Genomic DNA, 20,165 nt, shown 5'->3' with positions numbered 1-20,165 from the left:
CCTGGCACAACCCAAGTTGCCTGTGCATCCTAGTGGCCTGCGGAGGGACACAGCCTGCTCTGTGGGCGATGTTTGGGGGTGGGGGCCGCTCAGTGATAGTCAAGAATTTGCTGCCTGTGGCAGAGCCAAGCACACAGGGGCCGTAATGGAAGTAGATTAAGAGCCACTGTGTTGTGGTGGCAGGATGCTGCTCTGCTGAGCCAGGGAGGGGGGAGAGCAGGGCACCATCTTGGCACAGACAAGTATTGTCTGCTCTGCTGTACACTGGTGGGTGGGCGGGAAGCCTGACGCAGTCTGCTCTTTTTGGTTGATGGAGTGTCATTGGCAGGGGTGGGTGGGGAGTAGCACACAGGCCTGGCACTAGCTAGACACAGCCTAGCTTTGTTCTGTGATGCCATGATAGAAAGGGGATGCTGGGTTGGCATGGCCAGCTTGGCAGAGCCTGTCCCTATCTATACAGCAGTGCCATGGCAGAGGAGGGTACTGTCTAGATTAGAAGCTTTTACGGATTTACAGCTAGCTGTTAAGAGTTGAGATCCTGGCACTGTGAACCATTTTGTGGCGAGGGCATGTGCCCAGTGGCATCGCCTGCTTTGTTGGATTGTGGTGATGCCAAGAGACAGGGAAGGGCAAAATGCTAGCCTCTCTCCACCACCAAACCATAGAGGGAAAAGCAAGGTCTATGGGCACTGACAAGGAGAGGAAGAGCCGGGCTCTGTCAGGCTGCGTTTGCAGATAGGCACGCCTGGAATATTGGTCTCAGGCATGAGGCCTGCTAGATGGGCCTCTCACTGTTTAGCCACTCAGGTCAGTTCAGGGAAAGCGGGTAGGAACAGGAACATTCTGGTTGCCTAGCAACTACAGGTCAGGTTTTTATCCACCTCCTGTGTAGGCCTCAGAGAGAGTGGGAACAGGAGCACACAAGCCAAATACTTATAAGGACAGGAAAGCAGTTGGGGGAGGGGGCTGTTTCAGCCTGGCATTGTTTCCCTCCCCTTATCAGGGTATGGGTGGGGGGAGGCTCCAGCTAGGGCAGGCTAAAGGGTAAATGGCAGTATGGTGAAAATGACCCTTGTGGGGAGGGAGCATGGGGATGAATGAAGGACCTCACTGAGCACACACTGGTGTAAATACACAAACAAGCTAACCTTCCTTCCTCAGTTCTATTAACTTCAGTGAGCTATATGCCCGCATGCGTATATCTGCAACCTTAAGCAAGTAGTCATTGCTTTTAAAGGAGTTGGTTGAAGAAAGCCTTTTCTCCGGAATAACCTCCTCCAAATCAAGGAAAAAATAGAGAATAGTGGGAGTAAGATATTGAACTAATATTAAGCCCCTCAAGGGCAAGTGAAATCTAGAGATAAGTATGTTCTGCCTTAAGCTGACAGAAAACCCAAGTTAAAAGTAGTGGGAAAGCAATTAATAGGGTAGCCCCTGCAACGGAAGAACAGAAATGACTAATACAGTTCAGCATGCTTTTTATATAAAATAAGGTCTTATTAGACAAACCTGACTGATTATTTTGACAAGATTACATGTTTGGCAAAGGTAACCATTAATTTACAGAGACCCAAGGGGTTTGCTTAGTACCTTACATGGCTTAGGTTCATGGGCAAGCAGTAGCTAAAAATCACTCTTCAAATGGGTTAAAAATTAGTTTGTTCCCATCGTATTTTAATTTTCCTATGAACACCTGTGCAGCTTGCACAATTTTTACTTCTTTGAACCAGCATAGCTAGAACATCATATCTTCCCAGCCAGCAGAGCAGCCATTTGGAGAACCCTTTCAATGGGAACACTTGCAGTACCCGTACTTTCTGCTTTCCTTGGGCTTCTACCTTCCCCAGGACCAACCTCAACTCCAACTTACTGTTGCCCCTTCCTCACCTTTTCCATTTCATAACACTAAAAACAATGTTGGTAATTTGAGGCCAGCACAGGTAAAGAGTTGCAGGTGCTGCAAAACTCAGGGCTGGAGGTTTGGTTTTTGAACCCACACAGAAAATGCTTCTGATTGTGAAAACAGTCCCCTACCATGATACCTTGAATTTTGAACCCACATCAGTTTACAGTAGCTAGACTTCACATACAGCAGGTGTGCTAAACTTATGTATGGATTGTACTGCTTCAGACTGGTGCAGGCAGGTGCTCATGTGACTAAATGTTCATCCAAATACAATTCCCTGTGCTTTGAGAACTAGTTTCTGAGAATGCCTACCCTTCTTCCTGTCAAGTTTTCTGTGTGCAAGGAATGTTATCGTGGAATAGCAGTCATGTAATCCAGACACTACATATGATGATGGCAGTGCCGTGTACAAACATGAAGCTGCCCAGTAATGTGAGAAGCACATGATTTCAACAGCAAAAGGAGTGAATGGGTTAGGACTACCAAGCATTCAGGGAGATAAACCACAGTCAGGGGAGGGTTCTGCACTTCTTACCCATTGACCACTTTTGCGGTTAAACTCAACATGTACACCTTTTCAAACATATCAAGAGCAGTTCCATGTTAAAACACATGAACCATTCATCATGTCTAGTTGGTCAAATGGTACACCCCAGACACAGATTTGCTACCGTACATACTCTTTTTCAAGAACTAAGTCTTATTTGTGCCTGCTTTGCATATTTGAAGCTGCTTTGCTGCATTATATTTTACTTCAGTGGTTAGGTCAAAGCACAAGCTAGCACCAGCCTCATCAAAAAGTGGTTGTAAATAGAGACATTCATTCCAATCCAACTGGAGGGAGGGGGTTGTAAAGCCACAGCCCTATAGTGGCAAGTTGGACAGAGGCATATATATCAGTGCTCTTGACATACATGGGGCTGATGAGGATTGGTAGGCCAGTATTTGAAAAGGTTGGGAGAAGAGGTTGTAGTTAGCAGCCACTTTCAGTGTTCTGTGTGAAAGAATTCCTATGTTTCCTTGCAAATCTCAAGAACTGCCTGGCCTGTGCACCATTCTGACATTACAAACATGTCTTCCATTATTACTGCTTATCTTTTGCATTTTTTTCTGGTTCCCTATTAATGTTTGTTTTTGAAGCAGTATAGTCCACACACAGTTAGTTGGATTGAGGCCACCTTAGTATCATAATTATTATTTATTAAATTTCTATACTGCCCTTCATCTGAAGCTCACAGGGTGGTTTTGCACTTAGTTACTGTTGAAATCAATGTGAAAAGTTGGTTACGACTCCTGCTGATTTCATTGGGAACTAAGTGCCACTAACGTAGTCTCTATACACCCAAGTGAGTTTTCTAACTCTTTTTTGTGTGGGCAGGAGGAGTGTGTGTGATTTCTATATGAAATGCCCCAGGTTTAAATCCAGCACAAGACCTGCCAAAGAGAACAAGTTAGCTGAGCAACTCAAGTTACCAAAATCAGACCAAAGGTAGGCCATTTGTATCCAATAGAAGAGTCTGAATGAACAAAAACACCACATATTCAGCCACCTAACACAAAGTATAGCACCAATTGTTAGAGATCAGTTCCTACAGTTCAGATTCCAAAATGTCACAGACATTGCAGAAGGGTGTTTGCAGACCTCCAACAAGTAATCTAAAAGAGGCAAAACACTCTTTCACAGCCCCTGTGGTTTTTTCACTTGACTTTTTCCTCGTACAGTAAGCCTGCAACTTAACCACATTTAACTTGTGCGCATTCAGCTTCACACGCTTGGTAATAATTTTTTTTAAAAAAAATTAAAGGGAGGCGGAAAGAGGGTAGGCATCTAGGAAAAAAGACTTTGGCAATTCCACCCACCATTGCACTCAAATGTGTTTTGACTATACGTGACTTTGGCTTTAAATGCGATCCCTGGAATGTAACCCCCACATAAGTTGTAGGCTTACTGTATTCATAACAATGTGGTAACATTACTGTGTGCAGAGACTTATCATCTCAAAAACAAACAAAAGCAATCAAGGGAGGGGAAAAACTTCCCCAGGTACAGCAGAATCATGATACAGCCCTCCTTGGATTCTGTCTCCTCAGACTGCAAACACATGAGTGTGGGGAAGTAAACTTGACCAAGTATTCTTACTTGTCAAAACTCTTTACATATTTTAAGGAAACAGCACACCAGGGAGATGACTTAAGTTAGAGCCCTTCTCCTCGGCATACTAGTTTTCTTTATGTGGGGGTATGCAAACACGCTACCCATCTGCAATCTAAAGTGGTACAGTCCTAGGAGAGCTGTATTATGTGAACCTCCATAACATTATGAATATTGCTGTATCATGCCTTTCCTTTCGGCTGGTGCTGCCTCTGAACTCCCTCTCTGGATGAAGGTGGTTTTGTGTCTTATAGTGATTCACCATGCAATCCAGACCCACCTTCTCCTTTTCCTCTTGGGCTAACCTGGACATGGTTTGGGGAGTGCATACTGTAGTTGCTTAGCAACTGCAGCCCAGATTCTTCCTTCCATCTCCCATCAAAATGATCAGAATACCAATTGGGCAAGAGATTGAAGCTGTGATCAGAGGCAGGGCACCAGGCAAATGAGTAGTTCAACGCTGTCTGGAAACCACCCCACTCGGTCAGTTTCCTCCTAGTCTGCACTTTAGTTTGGGTCAGCCCAGAGCTCATTGGTTTGGCCTTCCTTGCCTAAATACACAACCATTTCACTACCAACCACATCAGCTTCATCAAGAATCTCCAGTATTTTGCAGCCCGAAAAAATGGTGGAAAAGGCACTGGATGGGTACTGCCAGGAATAGGACAGAGCCATCCCTAGGTAGACTGCAGCCCATGTCTGGGTGTTCCTGTGGGATGGTAGCAGAGGGGGGTGAATGGGACAGCCATCAGGAGCCTTGGTAGGAGCAGGTCATAGGACTGCTTGACATTAGTGCCCATTCATGCCCCATCTCCAAGGTTTGGTGGGGCTCAGACAGTTCTGTTCCCAGAGTTCCTGGGGTTTGAGTCCTGCCTTCCACGGCTGCCTGGGGAGAACAGCTTCCGGTGTAGACTCCACACCCAGTGCTGCAAAAGAAACAGATGGGTGAGTGTCTAGATACAAAGAAAGACACCAAGCCTCTTAGTTTTTTCTGGCTATCCAATACTCGACAAGTTTCTAGTTCTCATGAGCCAAATTTATACATGATTCTCTGCAACCCACCCTGGTCTAGTTAAATATAATGCATTATAAGCTCTGATAGGGACAGCATACAGGTCCTACTTCCCTGTAAAAATAAAACTTAGCATTTTGTAGCTTGATTTTTTAAGTATTTAGAGCACTTCACCTAGATTATCTCCAGGTTTGTTACAACAACCCTACAAGGTAGGTCAATATTATTTTCCCCAATTCGCACAGGTGGGGGGATGAGGCTGATAAACGGCAGTCACCCAGTAACACCATGCTTGAGGTGAAGTTTAAATCAGTGACTTGCCAGTTCACACTGTTACCCATTAAATTATTCCAGCTCTGTAGGGATTAGATTAATTTTAAACAATTGTAGTAGCATTAAGACAACTGGATAGCCAGAGAGAACAGCACACAAGACAAAGAGAAGCTGCAGGATGGTGAAACACAGATAAACCTGGACAGTACAGTCATACATGTAACAGGGATGGAGTGAACTTGAGCAAGTAGTGTGCCTGGAAATAAAGGCTCAGAGAAAGATATGGGGGAGTGCCATGTGCTGCACTTTGGGGAAAAGGTGACAGTAGTTAGGTAAAGAGGTGGGAGGGGGTTGCACAAAGGCAGAGAAGTTTGGCAGGCGCTCTGTACCTGGCCGCCATGGCCTCAGAGTGGGGTCACTGGTTCGTCGGCAACGCCAGAGCTCTGGCAAATAAAGAAAACATATGAAAGCCATCAGGGATGGCGTGGTGAATCCTGGTGGGGAAGGGAGGGGGGCAAGGGTGGGACAGGAGGATTGCACTATCACACACACAAAAGCACACAAGACTTCTGCCCAGGCGCACACAGCCACTGGGTTACTAGCACCTAACCCAGAACAGCATGCCCCTGACCCTTTTCACAGCAAGGAGAGATTTGGTAGAGCCCCACTGGCGCTCTTTCACATAAGATGCTTCCCAAACTTAGTGCCTATTTATACAATCGGCAGAATCAAGTGATAAAAGTGGGGGGGGGGGAGTAATGAGCCTAGGGTGTGGATACCTTATTTCTATAGGAAGTTAGCATAAATGGGGCTGAACTCTTTTCCCGAGTGCGCTCATTTCGTCTGGATAAGGGGAACCATTTGAACATGCGGCTCTTTCCCTGCTGGCAGCCTGAACGAGTGCACTCCAGGAAGGGCTTTACCACATGATTCAATTGTATAAATGGACTCATGACAACAGACACCCTCGCCAAAGAGCCATTGGGTGTTGTGTACACTCACCGACTGGGGGTGCCCCAAAGCAGTGCTGCTGCCGGGCAACGATCCTCTTCCTTGCCTAGGTAGCTCTTGGTGGCTTGGGGAGGGTCCATCGGACTCAGACGTCTCGGCTAAGGGGAGCAGCAGAGAAAGGTAGGGGTGAGTGCAAATTTGAGCAGCAACGCTCTATGAGAAGGCAGGGAGAACAGCAGTGTGCACTCACCCCTTGGGATGGGCTTGACATCCAGGTCCCATTCCTCTTCCTCAAAGTGGCCGGGTAACGACAGCCCGGGAGGGGCCCCAGGACTAAGGCCGAGAGGGGCCAGGCGCTGGGCAGGGCAGGAGGATATGCTCATTGAGACAGACGGATGGGCAGCTGAAGAGAGGGAGAGAAAAACATCCAAGGCATTCTTCTTAAAAACTCCTCCAAGTGCTAGCAGTACCCTCGGCATTCTCCCATCTCACCAAACAGAAACATCTTTCTGGCCTTTCTCTATGCTAAGCATTAGGTATAGCATGGAATATTCAAAGGGCTATGCCCTACTTTCATCCTGTTCGCACACATATTATGCACATGATTTCATTTTCCATTTTTTCTCCACAAAGAGAGGATAGTGCTCAGTGAGGTTGTGCTGATACCTGAGTTTTCTTCCAGCGCGGGCTGGCTCATTATCGCAAGTGGGGCACTGCCCCATGAATCTCAGCCTGCCCACACCCACCTGTCTGCCGCCTGATAACCAGCCCAGGGAATTAGCGGCACAATCCACCAGCCATCAAAGATCCTTTCATACAGAAAACAGATCTTCATTACAGTAAATGACAGAAGCACCTCAGAGGAGTGGGGCAGGCCCTACTCTGACACCTGGGCAGGACCTTTTTCTACATCTCCCTAGTTTGCTCAGGAATATTAACTGAAGTGCCCATGAGATCATCTGTCTACATGTGTCCATCTGTACACCAAGATCTCCACCAGAGAGTCTTCTAAGGGCTCCCCTGCCATCTGAGGCACAGCAAGTGGCTGTCAGGGAAAGAGTTTTTTCAGTGGTGGCATCCTTGATTTTGAAATTCCCACTCCAGAGAAGCTTTTCTGCTGCTCATGCCAGTGTCATTCTGGCAGCACGCAGAGACCTTTTGATTTCCCCAGATGTCTAGTGCTCTTAATTCTTGCTGGACTGTTTTATTTTGTGCTGCATTGCTACATTTCTTGCCTTTAGCTTATTTAGATGTTGAGAATGTATTATTCTCTGTGTGTTTTATCCCTTTTTTATTGTAAGCTACTGTGATCATTGTAACTACAGGAAGGCAGACAACATTTCATAATAAAATAAATAACCATTCCTCTTTGGAGAGCAGTCTGTACTCTTGGCCTTTTAACTATTTTCACTGAGAGAGGAAGAAAATGAGGAAGAAGATTAAGAGCTTGTTAAAGTGAAGTAACTGTCTGCACAAACAATGCCCTAATACAATTCTCATTCTGCTGGGACAATCTCTTAGGTAGCCACATACCCTGTCTCCATAGCAGTTGGGCTATAACATTTGTCCATTGATGCTTCACTTCAGCAGAGGCTGCCTGCAGTGTGTAGGCCTGTCGGCCTGGTCCACGTCCAAACCATAGCTCAAAGCGTAGCCCACTAGGCCCCACACTCTCTGTCAGCCCCATGGATGCTGTCTGTGGAAGAAAGAGAGAGGATAATGAAAAGTTAGGATAGGGCCACCTGCAACAAGAAGTAGGAAATCTATGTTCAAGAGTGACCTGGTTCAGACATAACTGAGCCAAACCGTGACTTTCTGAGTAGAGAGAGTGGTTGTGCCCGCCCTGTGGAATGCCCTCCTGTCAGATGTCAAGGAAATAATCAACTACCTGACTTTTAGAAGACATCCAAAAGCAGCCCAGTATAGGGAAGCTTTTAATGATGTTTTGCTGTGGTTTTATAATTTTTTGGAAGCTGCCCACAGTGACTGGGGCAACCCAGTCAGATGGGTGGCATATAAATAAAGTAGAAGTAGTAGTAGTAGTAGTAGTAGTAGTAGTAGTAGTAGTAGTAATAATAATAATAATAATAATAATAATAATAATAATAATAATAGCAGCGTATGGTTTTCCAGAAGGGAAACAGCTACTGCTGTGCTCCTCCTCTAGTCCCACTGCACTGCTGAAAGCTAAGCAATGGTTAGGCTTATTAGCATGTTGTCTGAACCCAAGCTTCTGGCTTGTCTTGCTTCAGACAAACCATGGTTAATAATCCAGGCTTGTTCTTGGTGTATTATGTAATGCCGAACACCTGTCTTTGCTAAATTCAGCTTTCTTGAATTTTAATCCCATTCAGTGTTGCACTGGCAGTTCCTTCCCGCTTTGTGCCCTATGCAAATCAGGGGTGGGGATGTATACTCCACCAAACAGGTCCAACAGTTCCATTCCAAGTAACCATTATTCCATCCGTTTATGCCGCAGGAGCCTGTCTTATGTGTCAGTGCCCTCCTTCCCAAACCACGCAGCTCATGACTCAAGGAAAGGAGCTCTCCATCGTAGACACACTTGCGCACCTGCAAGGCCTGTTTGCAGACGTAGCCGCCCTCGGGTCCCTTGCACTTGGTGAAGAGCAGCAGCCGCTCAAAGAGGAAGACATGCCGCTGGCACTTACGTCGCCCACACACCACGGTGAGCTCGCCACGCTGCAGCAGTGGCCCTTGTTCCGATAGTTTCATCTGCAAGGAAACAGGAGGGCTGATCAGAGTCATCTGGCTAAGGTCTCCCACCCCCCCAACCACCCCAATCGCAGAAGTGGTCAAAAGTGTCACTTGTCCAGTTTCCTCGTGTGTGTTCCCACTCAGTGTCCTGCACAGAGATCCCACAGTGCAGCAAGGGCAAAACCTGGCCATGGGCAAGCACCAGAAGACGGGGATACCTGGTTTGAGTGAGGGACAGGCAGTAGGGGAGGGAGCAGCGCATGCACAGGGAAGCAGCAGGGAGGATGCAGCGCTGCATGCCAGGGGAGCGCCCATGCGCTCACCTCGCAGCCCCGGATCTGCTCTGCGGCCAGCAGGTCCCTGCCTCGCTGCTCCTGGGCCTCCAGCAGCTGCTGGGCCTCCTGCAGGGCTTGGCGGTCAGGCCCCCGCTCCAGCTCACATTCGCGCAGCAGCTCACCCAGGAAGCGCCGGTACCGCTCCAGCTGCTCCAGGGGCACACGCAACGTGTGCGCCGTTTGCCCATCCTCACGCAGCTCTGCCGGGCTCTTCTGCATGGAGGAAGGGGAGAGAAAAGGCAGCTGAGCTGGGAGCAGGGCAACAAGATCTTCTGCAGAAGTGATGGAACTCAAGGCACTCAATCTCTTGCCCTTCCTTCACCCATCTGCCACAATACCCTGGACTCCTGTTGTTGGGCTGGACGATGAGGGTTGGTGGGAGGCACCAGGCAGCGAGCCCCCAGGGGAGATCCCAGAGGAAGGCTCAAACCCTGGGGATTGTTGGTGGGACACTGAGGAGAGGTCAGAGGGGGAAGCTTGGGAAGAGAGGCTGGATGCTGAAGGGGCAACAGGGTTTAGTGAACAGGAGGAACCTGTGACAGGGAGCAGTTCAGACTCCAAGGCTGAAGCATCCCAGGAGTCTCCCTCTCCGGCTGCAACAAACTTCCCTCCCCCCTGGTCTCCAAAAACTCGCAGGATAATGATGAGGGCACAACAGAGACCAGAGGTGCGCAGACACATTTTGAGACTGCTTGGGAAGCATCTGGGAGCCCTAGGAGGGGGTGGAACACTGGGACCTTCAGTCCTGGCAACTGCTCTATAGGGGCAAGACCTGTGGGGAAGTGTTGCTGAGTTGTATGCAATTTCCTTGAACAAAGAGTTAACTTCACTGACAGCTGACTCTGTCTCTTTGCTCTGACCTGCATCTGACTCCAGCCTTGAGAATTGTCTCACCCAGAGTCAGAGAGAGACTGAAAGGTGCACAAAGTTTTCAAAACACCCACATACAGAGGCCAAGCTCCTCACAAATCAGATGGCTGCCTAGTTGAACATCAAACTCCCGCTAAAGATTAGTGCCGTGGAAGGATTTCCAATAAGTGGGTCGTAAGAATCTATTATAAGAGAAAGCTATTCTATCAGCAACCTACCCACACAAAGGTCAAAGTTAAAACTCGGTCCCCTGCGGCCACAGATCTTACCTTGCTGGTGGTTCGAAGCAAAGCTAGGGCAGCCTGGAACTTGTGGTGCTCTTTGGCATACGTGGCATAAAGTTGAAGCTTATCTCCCTACAGAAGAAGAGAGAGAAAGAAAGAAAGAAAGAAAGAGAGAAATCCCTCATTCATCCAACTGAGCAGGAGGCCAGACATAAGGCTGCTGCAATGAAACAATGTGAAATCTAGCTCATGTGAGGGGATTATTCCTTCTCTTCCCCAACCCACCCCCATTTCCTTTAATGGGAAAATATGCCCCAGAGGCGAGCTCAAAGGACAGAATTGTTATCTCTCCTTCTTTTCCACTGGCCCTGTTGTTGCTTCTTTCAACAGCGGTCCAATAGGCATTAATTGGGCAATTAAATTCCCCATCATTTTATCTCTGTGCCAGGAAAGGATTCAGCTGCTACATTCCTATGTGCCAGAATGGTAAAAAAAAACAAAAACAGGAGCAGAGCTAGTTTGGTTTTTAAGGTTGTTTTCATTCATCAAAAGAAGCAGACCTTCTGCAGCAGGCACAAAGGGAAGGATTTTTCTGTAAGGGAACAACACCAGTGTGCAAGAACAAAATGATATTAGTTGTGGGGAGGCACTCACATGTCGCAGGAAGCAGCCCCCAGCACGTGACGGGTGGTTCATGCACCCCTCCAACTCGCCAAGGAAGTAGCTGGTATGGAAAGCCAGCAACTGGTCCCGCAGGGCCCGGAGAGAACTGCCCAAGCACCTCAGTTCGGCCGGCCAGGCCTGTCCCCCAGGTTCTTGGGACAGAGAGAGGGGCTGGGCAAGGGCGGTCAAATACTCCCGCTCACACTCCAGCAGCTCAGCCAGAAGTTGCTGTTGGACCCTGAGGAGAAAGGGGGAGGTTGGAAAAGAATCACACACCCCTCCCCACGGCTCTGATACAAGGCTCATGTCTACTAGGATTGAGTTAAATGGATCTTATCCATTGTATGCTTTTTGTGTTTTTTTTTATAAAATTTTTTATTGGTTTTACAAATTTTTTAAGACAATACAAACATACAAAAAGACATACAAACACGTATAATTTCATAACCTTTTTTCATACACCGTGTTTCTCAGACTTCCCCATACCTCCCCTTTCTGCATCCCAATGTCCAAAAGTTTTTAGCAACTCTAAATACATCTGTCAATCCTCTGTCCTCTCAATCTTTCCTTCAATCTAATCTTGTATCGCTGTAACCCTTTCTTACTCAAAACCTTGACATTCTAACATTCAACAAGTTTATAGTAGTCCTTAAGGTAAATTTTAAATTTCTTCCAATCTTCTTCCGCCGTCTCCTTTCCCTGGTATGCTTTTTGTCATTTTTACATCCACCGCTACTTTGGTAAATAAGCAGTGTGTGAGATATATATATGTATGTGTGTGTGTGTGTGTGCGAGAGAGAGAGAGTTATTTACCAAACACTCGTTACATAGAAATGATAAAAAATGCACACATATATTTCTACATATACACAAACATGCACATAAAATAAAACGCAATACCAGTTCCAAGCCACTTGGCCCTCCCTGAACAATATAGGGTAGGTGGGTCCTGTGAAGTGAACAGTTTTGTGGGGTGTTGGTGGTGCAATACTGCTGATAATATAGTGCTAGCAGATTGGCTAGTGTTGTTGTTGTTATTTTATTAAATTTATTGGTCGCTTTTTCTTTGCCAAAGGGATCTCAAAGCAACTTACAACCAAAACAAACAAACAAACATCCACATAGATACCTTTTTAAAAACCCCATTAAAATACTACACTAAAATGCATTAAAAACACCCCACCCACTCCTAAGAGGCCACAGAAAGAGGCCTGGTTCATGAGAAAAGCTTTTGCCTGGCACCTAAAGATATATAATGATAGCACCAGGCTAGCCTTCCTGGGGAGAAGATGGCAGATCAAATGGCAGACACATGAGGCCTAGCGCACAAGCAGCTTCTCTGTGCATTTTAATACATTTACGAAGAAAAGCTTGACCATACTAAACATTAATTTACGGGAAAAGAGGGTCAGGGTGCCATTTAGATTTTCTTGAGCCGGGCCTGGTTGCAAATCTAAGTTTGACAGGTTCAGACTACTATCTTCTCAGCCCCAATCATACCCCTGGGGTAACACAAAGACCGTGGATGGAGAACCTCCCGCATGTACCCTCCGCTACTCACCCAAGGCAGCGCCTTCTTTCCGTGCGAGGCGTGGCCCCCCAAGGTGCTTCTGCAACGTGGGTCCCGCTACGGCTCAGCAGCACATGCTCACGGGGAGAACAGCTCCTATCTGCCAGCTCGCGGCTGCTCACCTCCAGGCCGCGGATGTGCACGCTGGGGCGGCCAGGGTCACTCAAGGCCCGCAAAGCCAGCTGGGAGACGGGGGACAGAGATGATTTGGGGCTGCTGGGAAGGCCCTGCCTCTTCTTGCCACTCTCCAGGACGCCGCTTCGAGTGGGAGAACAGCAAGGCGAGGCCTTGGGGCTGGGGTGCGGCTGGAAGAGGGAGGTCAGGCTGCAAGAGGAGCCAAATCTGGACCCCAGGCCCCAGCCATGCTTGGGTGAGGAGGAGGCACTGATGCTGCAGGCCCGAGGCCGTGGGGCACAGCCAGCTTCTGGCACGAGCTGCATCCTTCCTGGGGACTTGGGGCTCTGCAGAAGTGTCCTCTCCAGTGATGCCCCCTCAGCCAACCCTACGACAGGCCTCTTTGCTTCCCTTTTCTCTTCTACACAGTGGCCAGTAGATTCAAGATGGGCCTTGTTTTCCAGAGTTTGCTCCTGAGCCTGTGTAAAAGCGGGAGAGAAAGAAAAAAGTAGCAAAAGCTTGGCCAATCCCAGGAGTCTGCTCTCTGCTGACCTCACTGTTTCTTATATAGCCAGTGTACAAATTCCACTGTAATTTAGGATCTCTGAGAGCTCCTGAGCATGGCAGTCCCATTCCACACCCCCAAAATGTGGAAATGTCAAGGCAAGCAAACTCAGAAATCTCTCCAGCTGCATCTGATCTTCTTGGATACTCTGTGCAAAGTGGAAATACTATCAGTGGGTCAATCCTGCCACCCTCTAGAGCTGGCCCTGGTTGCCACTTTAAAGGCCCAAAGTCTTTAGCTTCTGCACAAGGAGAGGTGAAATTCTGAACATGAGATTTTATCATCACAGCATCTCTATAGTCTCACCACACCTCTACCACTACCACAGTTGGTATACCTATCCTGTTTCTGCGACCCCTGCATTTCTTTCGCCATAATGCCTCCTCAGAGCCCCTTCAGACATGGTTCCTACATTTATCCCCTTCTTTCATCACCTGCCTGAGGAAAACAGAGCCCTATAAAGCAATGATCTGTGAAGCTCCTCTCACCCCTTTCAACAATTCCCAGCAGGATCAAGACTCATGCTTCAGACTTGACTGTTTGTAAGTGCATTGTCCTTTTTTTAAAAAAATGTTTTTAGGCCTAGCATCTCTTCCTAACGTCATCTGCAGAATTTCTTCACCTTTATTTTTATAATTCAGTTCTAGGAACAGTAATAATGAGTTTCAGAGGTAAGGCACAACTTGGCCAATGGTTAGGGGTATCAGGAGTTGTAGTCTTTAAGGCTCCTTCAGCTCAATTGCCAAACACTAAGAAAAAAGAAGGGAAACTTCTCTTCGCTGGTACCAGCTCTGCCAAAGCCCCGAAGGCTGCAGCTTTCCCCACAAACACATAATGAGGGACTTTAGGAATTACCTGTGCATTTTCCCGTTCCTGTTGCAGCACCTCCAGGCGCCGGTTGCTGAGCTGGACCAGGCCATGTAGGGCCTCGTCTACCTCTTGGTAGAGCCTGGTGGCAGCCACAGCCTCTGTACTACAGGGGGAAAGGACACACACAGTTACTCTGAGCCTTGCGGTATGAAGCTGCTGCATGAAGCAAGGAAGGAAGAAACTGGCGTGGGCCAGGTTAACGCCAGTGAAGGCCGAACTGAATGTGACCCACTCACGGCCATTCTGGGGAACAATCCCCTCCCACTCGACTATTTTGCTTTATCTAACAGAAGGGTCTCTCTACTTCAATGAGAGATGCCAACGTGTACAAAAAGAGGGCTCGAGGAAAGTTTGGATAAAAATCTGTTGAAAATTCTTTACATGGGACATTCTCCCTGGGCGGAGAGGGACAGGAATTAGCCCTCACAGGCCAATGGCTGCATACTGCTGCAAGTCTTTTTACTGCTCCAGATCAGCTAAAATGTTGCTGCCTTCCCACCCCCACCTTGTGTTTCAGAGATCTTAGGAACAAGCTGCACGCTACATATATCAGGGGCTGTTTTTGACCCAATGGGCACATTTCAAATGTTAAGGGAGTGCTGGGGGGCACCAGTCACAAAATGGCTGCCATGGAAGGTGGGGTGTCATAGTGCAAAACAGATGCCATTGCGCAGCATAACATAAAGCTAGAGAGACAGCCGACAACAAAAACTTCATGCTTACAATGGGGAATCAGCTATGTCTTGCTGGTCCTGGTGGTGCAGATCACACAATATTGATTGCACACACACACATGCAATGGAAATCAAGCTGCTAAGCTACCTTCCCTGCCACCCACTCACACACCAATTAAGCATCCCCTCCAGATACGTAAGCACATAACTGCAGGATTACTCCAACACGCAGGAAGGTTAATTGAACAGCAGTGAAGTATATTATACAATAGCTTTAAAAGCCATCCACAAGTGCTGTTGTTGTTTTACATAACTCTGCTACAGAACAAATGGGAACAGGGGACAAAGGGAACTTTCTGCTATGATGCCCTGCAGCCCTGATCCTCACCTGCAGGGCCCCAGGGGGGGCAGCCGTGCCAGCAAGGCCCCCCCACGGCGCTGGAGTTCCAGCAGGCGTGGCTCTGAGAGGAGCTTCTGCATGGTCTCTTGGTGCAAGGTGATCTGGGCCGACAGTTCCTACAGGGGTGAGATCCTAGCAGTTAGGACAAGGCAAAAGGAATGGGTTGGGGGATAGTGGAATGGGAATTCTGACTTCAACGACAGAAAAGAAACTATGGCAACGTGGTAATGCTGCATACCAGCGCTGACATGACTATCATAATAACTAGCATAGAACAAAACAGCACAGCAACACAACCAGTCTTGACTCCTCCACACAACATGTTTATTCAGAATTCATCCTGATATTTTGCACCAAGCTAATACAGAGGTTAGATTGCATCCAGTCTTTATTGAGCATTCATGCTGATTTGTTTACGGAGCAGTTAGAGATACAGTCAAACCTCGGATCCCGAACACCTCCATTTTGGAATGTTTCGGCTTCCAAATGCAGAAAACCTGGAAGTAAATGTTCTGGTTTTCAAACGTTTTTCGGAAGCCGGACATCCGTCGCAGCTCCACTAAGTGCAGGAAGCTCCTGCAACCAATCGGAAGCCACGCCTCAGTTGTCAAACATTTCGGAAGCCAAAAGGGCTTCCAGAACGGATTGCGTTCGACAACTGAGGTTTGACTGTACTAGGGAATAAATCACTAAAGTCATGCACATTCTGTGCTTTAAAAAGGGGGGGGGCATTCAGATCCTCAGTAACTCAAATACTGCAGCAAAAACCCTGGTTTCTAGAATGGCCAAATAATCAAGCAAATTTGTTGATATTCACCTTGCTTTGAATAATTTTTACAGCCGCTGCTCATCAAAGGGAAGAGCAAAGAGATACACAAAGTGGTGAAACCTCACTTCCTGACCACTAGAAAACTTGGTCAGTTACCCCAACCCTCCACAGAAAACTAAGCAGCCTGCACTCTGAAGTGGTACAACCGAGATGTAGGTTTATTTAGTCACTGTCTTGATTTTTTCACCCTTATTACTGTAGCAGTACACAAGGGAGTATCTGCAAAAAGATTCCAGTCTTTTTTAGCATGCCAAGCTGGAGTTTCTCCACACTATATGATTCTTTCTAGGACTAATGCAGAATACATGAATTACATACAGGCCTGAGGCCAACTGAACCAAAGTTCAGTCCCATCTTAGTGTCCCCAGCGGAATGGTTATTCTGATGCTTTCACAGTAGGTAAGGCTGCATTCCTATGCACACTTACCTGGGAGTAAGCCCCACTGTACTCAATCGGGCTTACTTCTGAGCAGACATGTCCATATCTTATTTAAGACTGTAAGTCGTAACAACTATAGAACCACAAGTGAACCAGAGAAACGTACAAGTCCATAAACAGAAGTATCACACATCACAAAAACAAACCAATTACTTGCTATGCTCCTGCACCCTCATAGTCTCTGGAGAACCACCACATGAGTTTACCTCTTGACTTGACACTGTTCCCACTGCTTCAAGGTGGGCACTGGCCTCGCACACAGCCTCTAGGACACTACGGCAGAGTGACTGCAGTTGCTCAAGAGCCTGTGCAGAGAGAAGAGGTGGGGCAGAGGAAGATAAGTACCACAGAAGTGCCGAGCTGGAATATACATGAAGGTCACCCAGAGAAAATGCCTTGTGAGAGAAGGAGGAGTCACAGTGGCCCATTGTCATTTGTGGTTAGTGGTCTGTGGGCCGACACGAGGCCCAAGTTAACACAGAGTCTGGATGCAGCTGGAGTGGGGTGAGAAGGTTCAAGGATATGTTGAAAGCCAGTAAGGAAAAGGCCACCTGTGGACATGGCGCCAACATTTGTGGGTGCCCAGCTTCTTCATGGGAAGTTTTGTGGGTGCTGTGGCACCCAAGGAGCCAGCGCTTATGACATTAACCGTATACCACTAAGAAGGAAAGGCAGGGGGATTCTGTGCAGGGCTGCGGGAAGGCTGCCTTGGTTCCATGGATGAACCATGTGCAGAAGCACACAAGATCCATTTCCTTGATAATCTCTCTTACCTGGTGTTCCTCAACCCATTTGCGTGCTGAGTAGTTCAGGGTCCCTCCTAGTGTCGGAGTCAGCTGGTCCAAAGCCACATAATGTGGCAGTTCAGGAAGAGAGAGAACTCTGACCTCCTGTGGGCAAAGGAGTCTATTAGGTCAGAGGCAATCCTGCCTCCTTGCATCAGTGCCTAACCCCAGTCCCTTCACCACCCATCTTCTGCTCCAGTTGTGAACCCTAGGTCCAAGATAGGCCCAAATTAACATTAGAGAAGAGAGGGGCAGTCCTTAGCTATTTATAATTAACACACACACACACACACACACACACACACACACACACACACACCTTGGAAGTACAGTTATGTATGACAAAGTACAAATTAAGTTGTCTCTTTCAGTGTTCTCTCTGCAGTATTTTGTCATGTTTATATCCCACTATTTTTATTTTGCATACAGAGTGCTGGCTGGGGCTTAGGAGGCCTGGATTCAAATCCAATAACATCCAACTTGTTCTTCAAGATCACAAGGTTTGGGTGGGGCAGGAGAGGCTCTACTCATTGTTCCCATGAGCATTCCTGGTACAGGGGCATGCAACAGGGCCTTCTCTGTGGTGACACCCCAATACTAGAATGCTCTCCATTTGGCGGTACATTTTTCCTCCTTCCTTTATAGCATTGAGGCACTAGCTGAAGATGCTTCTGCTAGGCTTTTACAAAACCAGTAAAGTTGCTTCAATACCTAACAACTACAGGTAAGGTTTTTTTGTGTTTTAATGGTTCTGATATTTTTAAATCATATTTGGCTATCTGTTATGCTTTATTTATTGGAAGTACTTTTTTATTGTGCATTGCACTGGGATCCCTTGGGACGAAAGGTGATTCAGAAATGCAGTCAATAAGTGACCTTCCCCCCGTAGCCATGAAGTTCACTGGGTGACCTTGGGCCAGTCACAGTCTCTCAGCATAAGCTACCTTACAGGGTTGTTGTGATGGAAAAATGGGAAGAGAGGGGGCTATGTACACTACCTTGAGCACCTTGGAGGAAAAAGTGGTATATAAACAATAATAAATAGGAGAATTTACCGCAGCAGGTTCCAAAGCCAGCTCCTCTTCATGGGGTACAAAACGGTCATCAGTTGGCAATATCACCAGCAGCTGACAGATGGGGGCTGGAGAACTCTCCTAAAAAGATAAAGGATTTTGCTTTATGGAGGCGTATTTGCATCAGGTTTTCATAAAAGAGGAAGAAAAGATGGGAGGTGGTTCTGAGATACAGGCAGAGGGAGAAAAAGTTGTGGATTAGGGAAGAGGAGGGGGCCTTGGACATAGGGCATAGCCACAAGAGCTGCAATGTTCTGTGGTATGCAAGAGGCAACAAGGGGTCACAGAAGGGGCTTCTTAGTAGTGGCTCTCAGACAACGAAATGGAAAAGCCAAAGCTTTACCATATTGCTACCCCATCCCTCCTCTGGGTGGGATAGAAATTTAATTAATAAATTAATATATTCTCAAAAGGGTGGAAAGCTTTGTTGTTGTTTTAATCCAGTACCATTTTGATGTCCAGGGCAGAAGAGTTGGTGATCACTTTTCATTATGTAATCATAATCATCGCCATGATCATTACTGTTACTATGCCATTATACATACCTATCCTAAATATGGAAGGCTGTGACAGTGAGCACCTTCTCCCCCCCCCCCTTTACATTCTGAAGATATTGCCATAATAAATTATTGCTGCAACAGTAAAACCCACAGCCTGTCTACTGAGGAACAGGAGCAGAAAACACGAGGACACAGATACAGAGCTCCTACAGTCGAGTCAGGAAGATACCTGGAATGTCCTAATGGCCGGCAGCAGCACAGGGGCCTGGAGGGCCCAGTCATCCACCTGGCTCAGGTCCAACAATAGTGTCAACCCACGGGCCTTCAGCTCTTGCCTGGGACAATTGTGGAGAGAAAAGGGAGAAATGGAGCTGCAAAGTCATCAAAGGGGCAGCAAAGTCAGTGTACAAAAGCTGGTCAGCATATTTCACTTGTGAAGGGCTTCATGGAGGCATAAGGCTTATATTATCCTCACAATAGGCCACAGTTGTACAGATGAGAAAACTGAAGAAATTTCTGTGTATATATATATATTTCTGTGTACTATCATTAGTACACCCAAGGCACAGGAGGAAATTCTTTGTTGTTAACAATTCCAAATTAAGAAGTAGAGAACTGACAGCAACTGTGCACTGAATGGTACTAATTAACATCATGGTGTTCAAAGCGCTCCACATACATTATATCAGCACAGTTTACTGGCCCTTATAAGGTAGGCCTGTATTATTATCTCCACAGATGAGGAGAGGGCGGTGGGATCTAGTGGGTTATTTAAAGCAGCGATGGGGAATCCGAGGTCCTCTGAATGCAAGCTGGGGCTGACGGGAGTCAGAGAGTCAAAGAGCAACAGGAAGGCCACAGGTTCCCCATCCCTGGCTTAAAGCCATGAAATGAATTCATGGCAAGATATGAACTGAGGGGGTTTTTTCCAGCTCACTGCTCATGCCTTTAACCATGATGCCACATTAGCTCATGAAAACACTCACACTTGGCGCAAACAGTGCCTCAAAGGCACTTTTTAGCATCATGTGTCAAAACAACTGTAAGTTACAAATTTAAGCCAATTTGACTGTTAATGGCTTTCCAAAGCGGTTTCTGTTGGCTTGCTATTTTATGACGATGCTGAGGAGAATTTACTGAATTTTCCACCTTTCTTGATGAATTTATTTTATTTTTCTTTGGAAAGAAATCCTGACAATCAGCCTCACTCAAAGACTATTTACATATTTATTAGCACAGCTGTTT

At 47.0% G+C, this 20,165-nt stretch overlaps 1 protein-coding gene across 3 annotated transcripts in view; it reads right to left on the bottom strand.

The window, feature by feature from the left end:
* Positions 1-1,461: 1,461 nt before the first annotated feature.
* Positions 1,462-20,165, bottom strand: part of ARHGEF40 (Rho guanine nucleotide exchange factor 40) — a 39,501-nt gene continuing 20,797 nt past the window's right edge. The window contains exons 5-20 of one of the 3 annotated variants that reach the window (XM_081165267.1): positions 19,150-19,255; positions 18,403-18,501; positions 17,336-17,452; positions 16,769-16,867; positions 15,283-15,410; positions 14,206-14,323; positions 12,663-13,264; positions 11,093-11,339; positions 10,484-10,570; positions 9,333-9,557; positions 8,866-9,027; positions 7,828-7,990; positions 6,545-6,697; positions 6,346-6,452; positions 5,733-5,786; positions 1,462-4,984 (exon numbers count right to left, since the gene is read on the bottom strand). In XM_081165267.1, the coding sequence (XP_081021393.1) occupies positions 5,748-5,786; positions 6,346-6,452; positions 6,545-6,697; positions 7,828-7,990; positions 8,866-9,027; positions 9,333-9,557; positions 10,484-10,570; positions 11,093-11,339; positions 12,663-13,264; positions 14,206-14,323; positions 15,283-15,410; positions 16,769-16,867; positions 17,336-17,452; positions 18,403-18,501; positions 19,150-19,255 (2,452 nt within the window). In that variant the 3' untranslated portion in view covers positions 1,462-4,984; positions 5,733-5,747. Of the gene's footprint in view, positions 4,985-5,732; positions 5,787-6,345; positions 6,453-6,544; positions 6,698-7,827; positions 7,991-8,865; positions 9,028-9,332; positions 9,558-10,483; positions 10,571-11,092; positions 11,340-12,662; positions 13,265-14,205; positions 14,324-15,282; positions 15,411-16,768; positions 16,868-17,335; positions 17,453-18,402; positions 18,502-19,149; positions 19,256-20,165 lie in introns of those variants that run through there. The other 2 variants (XM_081165266.1, XR_014001196.1) reach the window with 2 other exon arrangements.

This window comes from Podarcis bocagei (assembly GCF_964188305.1).
Source record: "Podarcis bocagei genome assembly, chromosome: 13".
NCBI classification, from domain to species: Eukaryota; Metazoa; Chordata; class Lepidosauria; order Squamata; family Lacertidae; genus Podarcis; species Podarcis bocagei.
The sequence above is the reverse complement of the archived record's forward strand: the minus strand, read 5'-3'. Positions and strand labels throughout refer to the sequence as shown.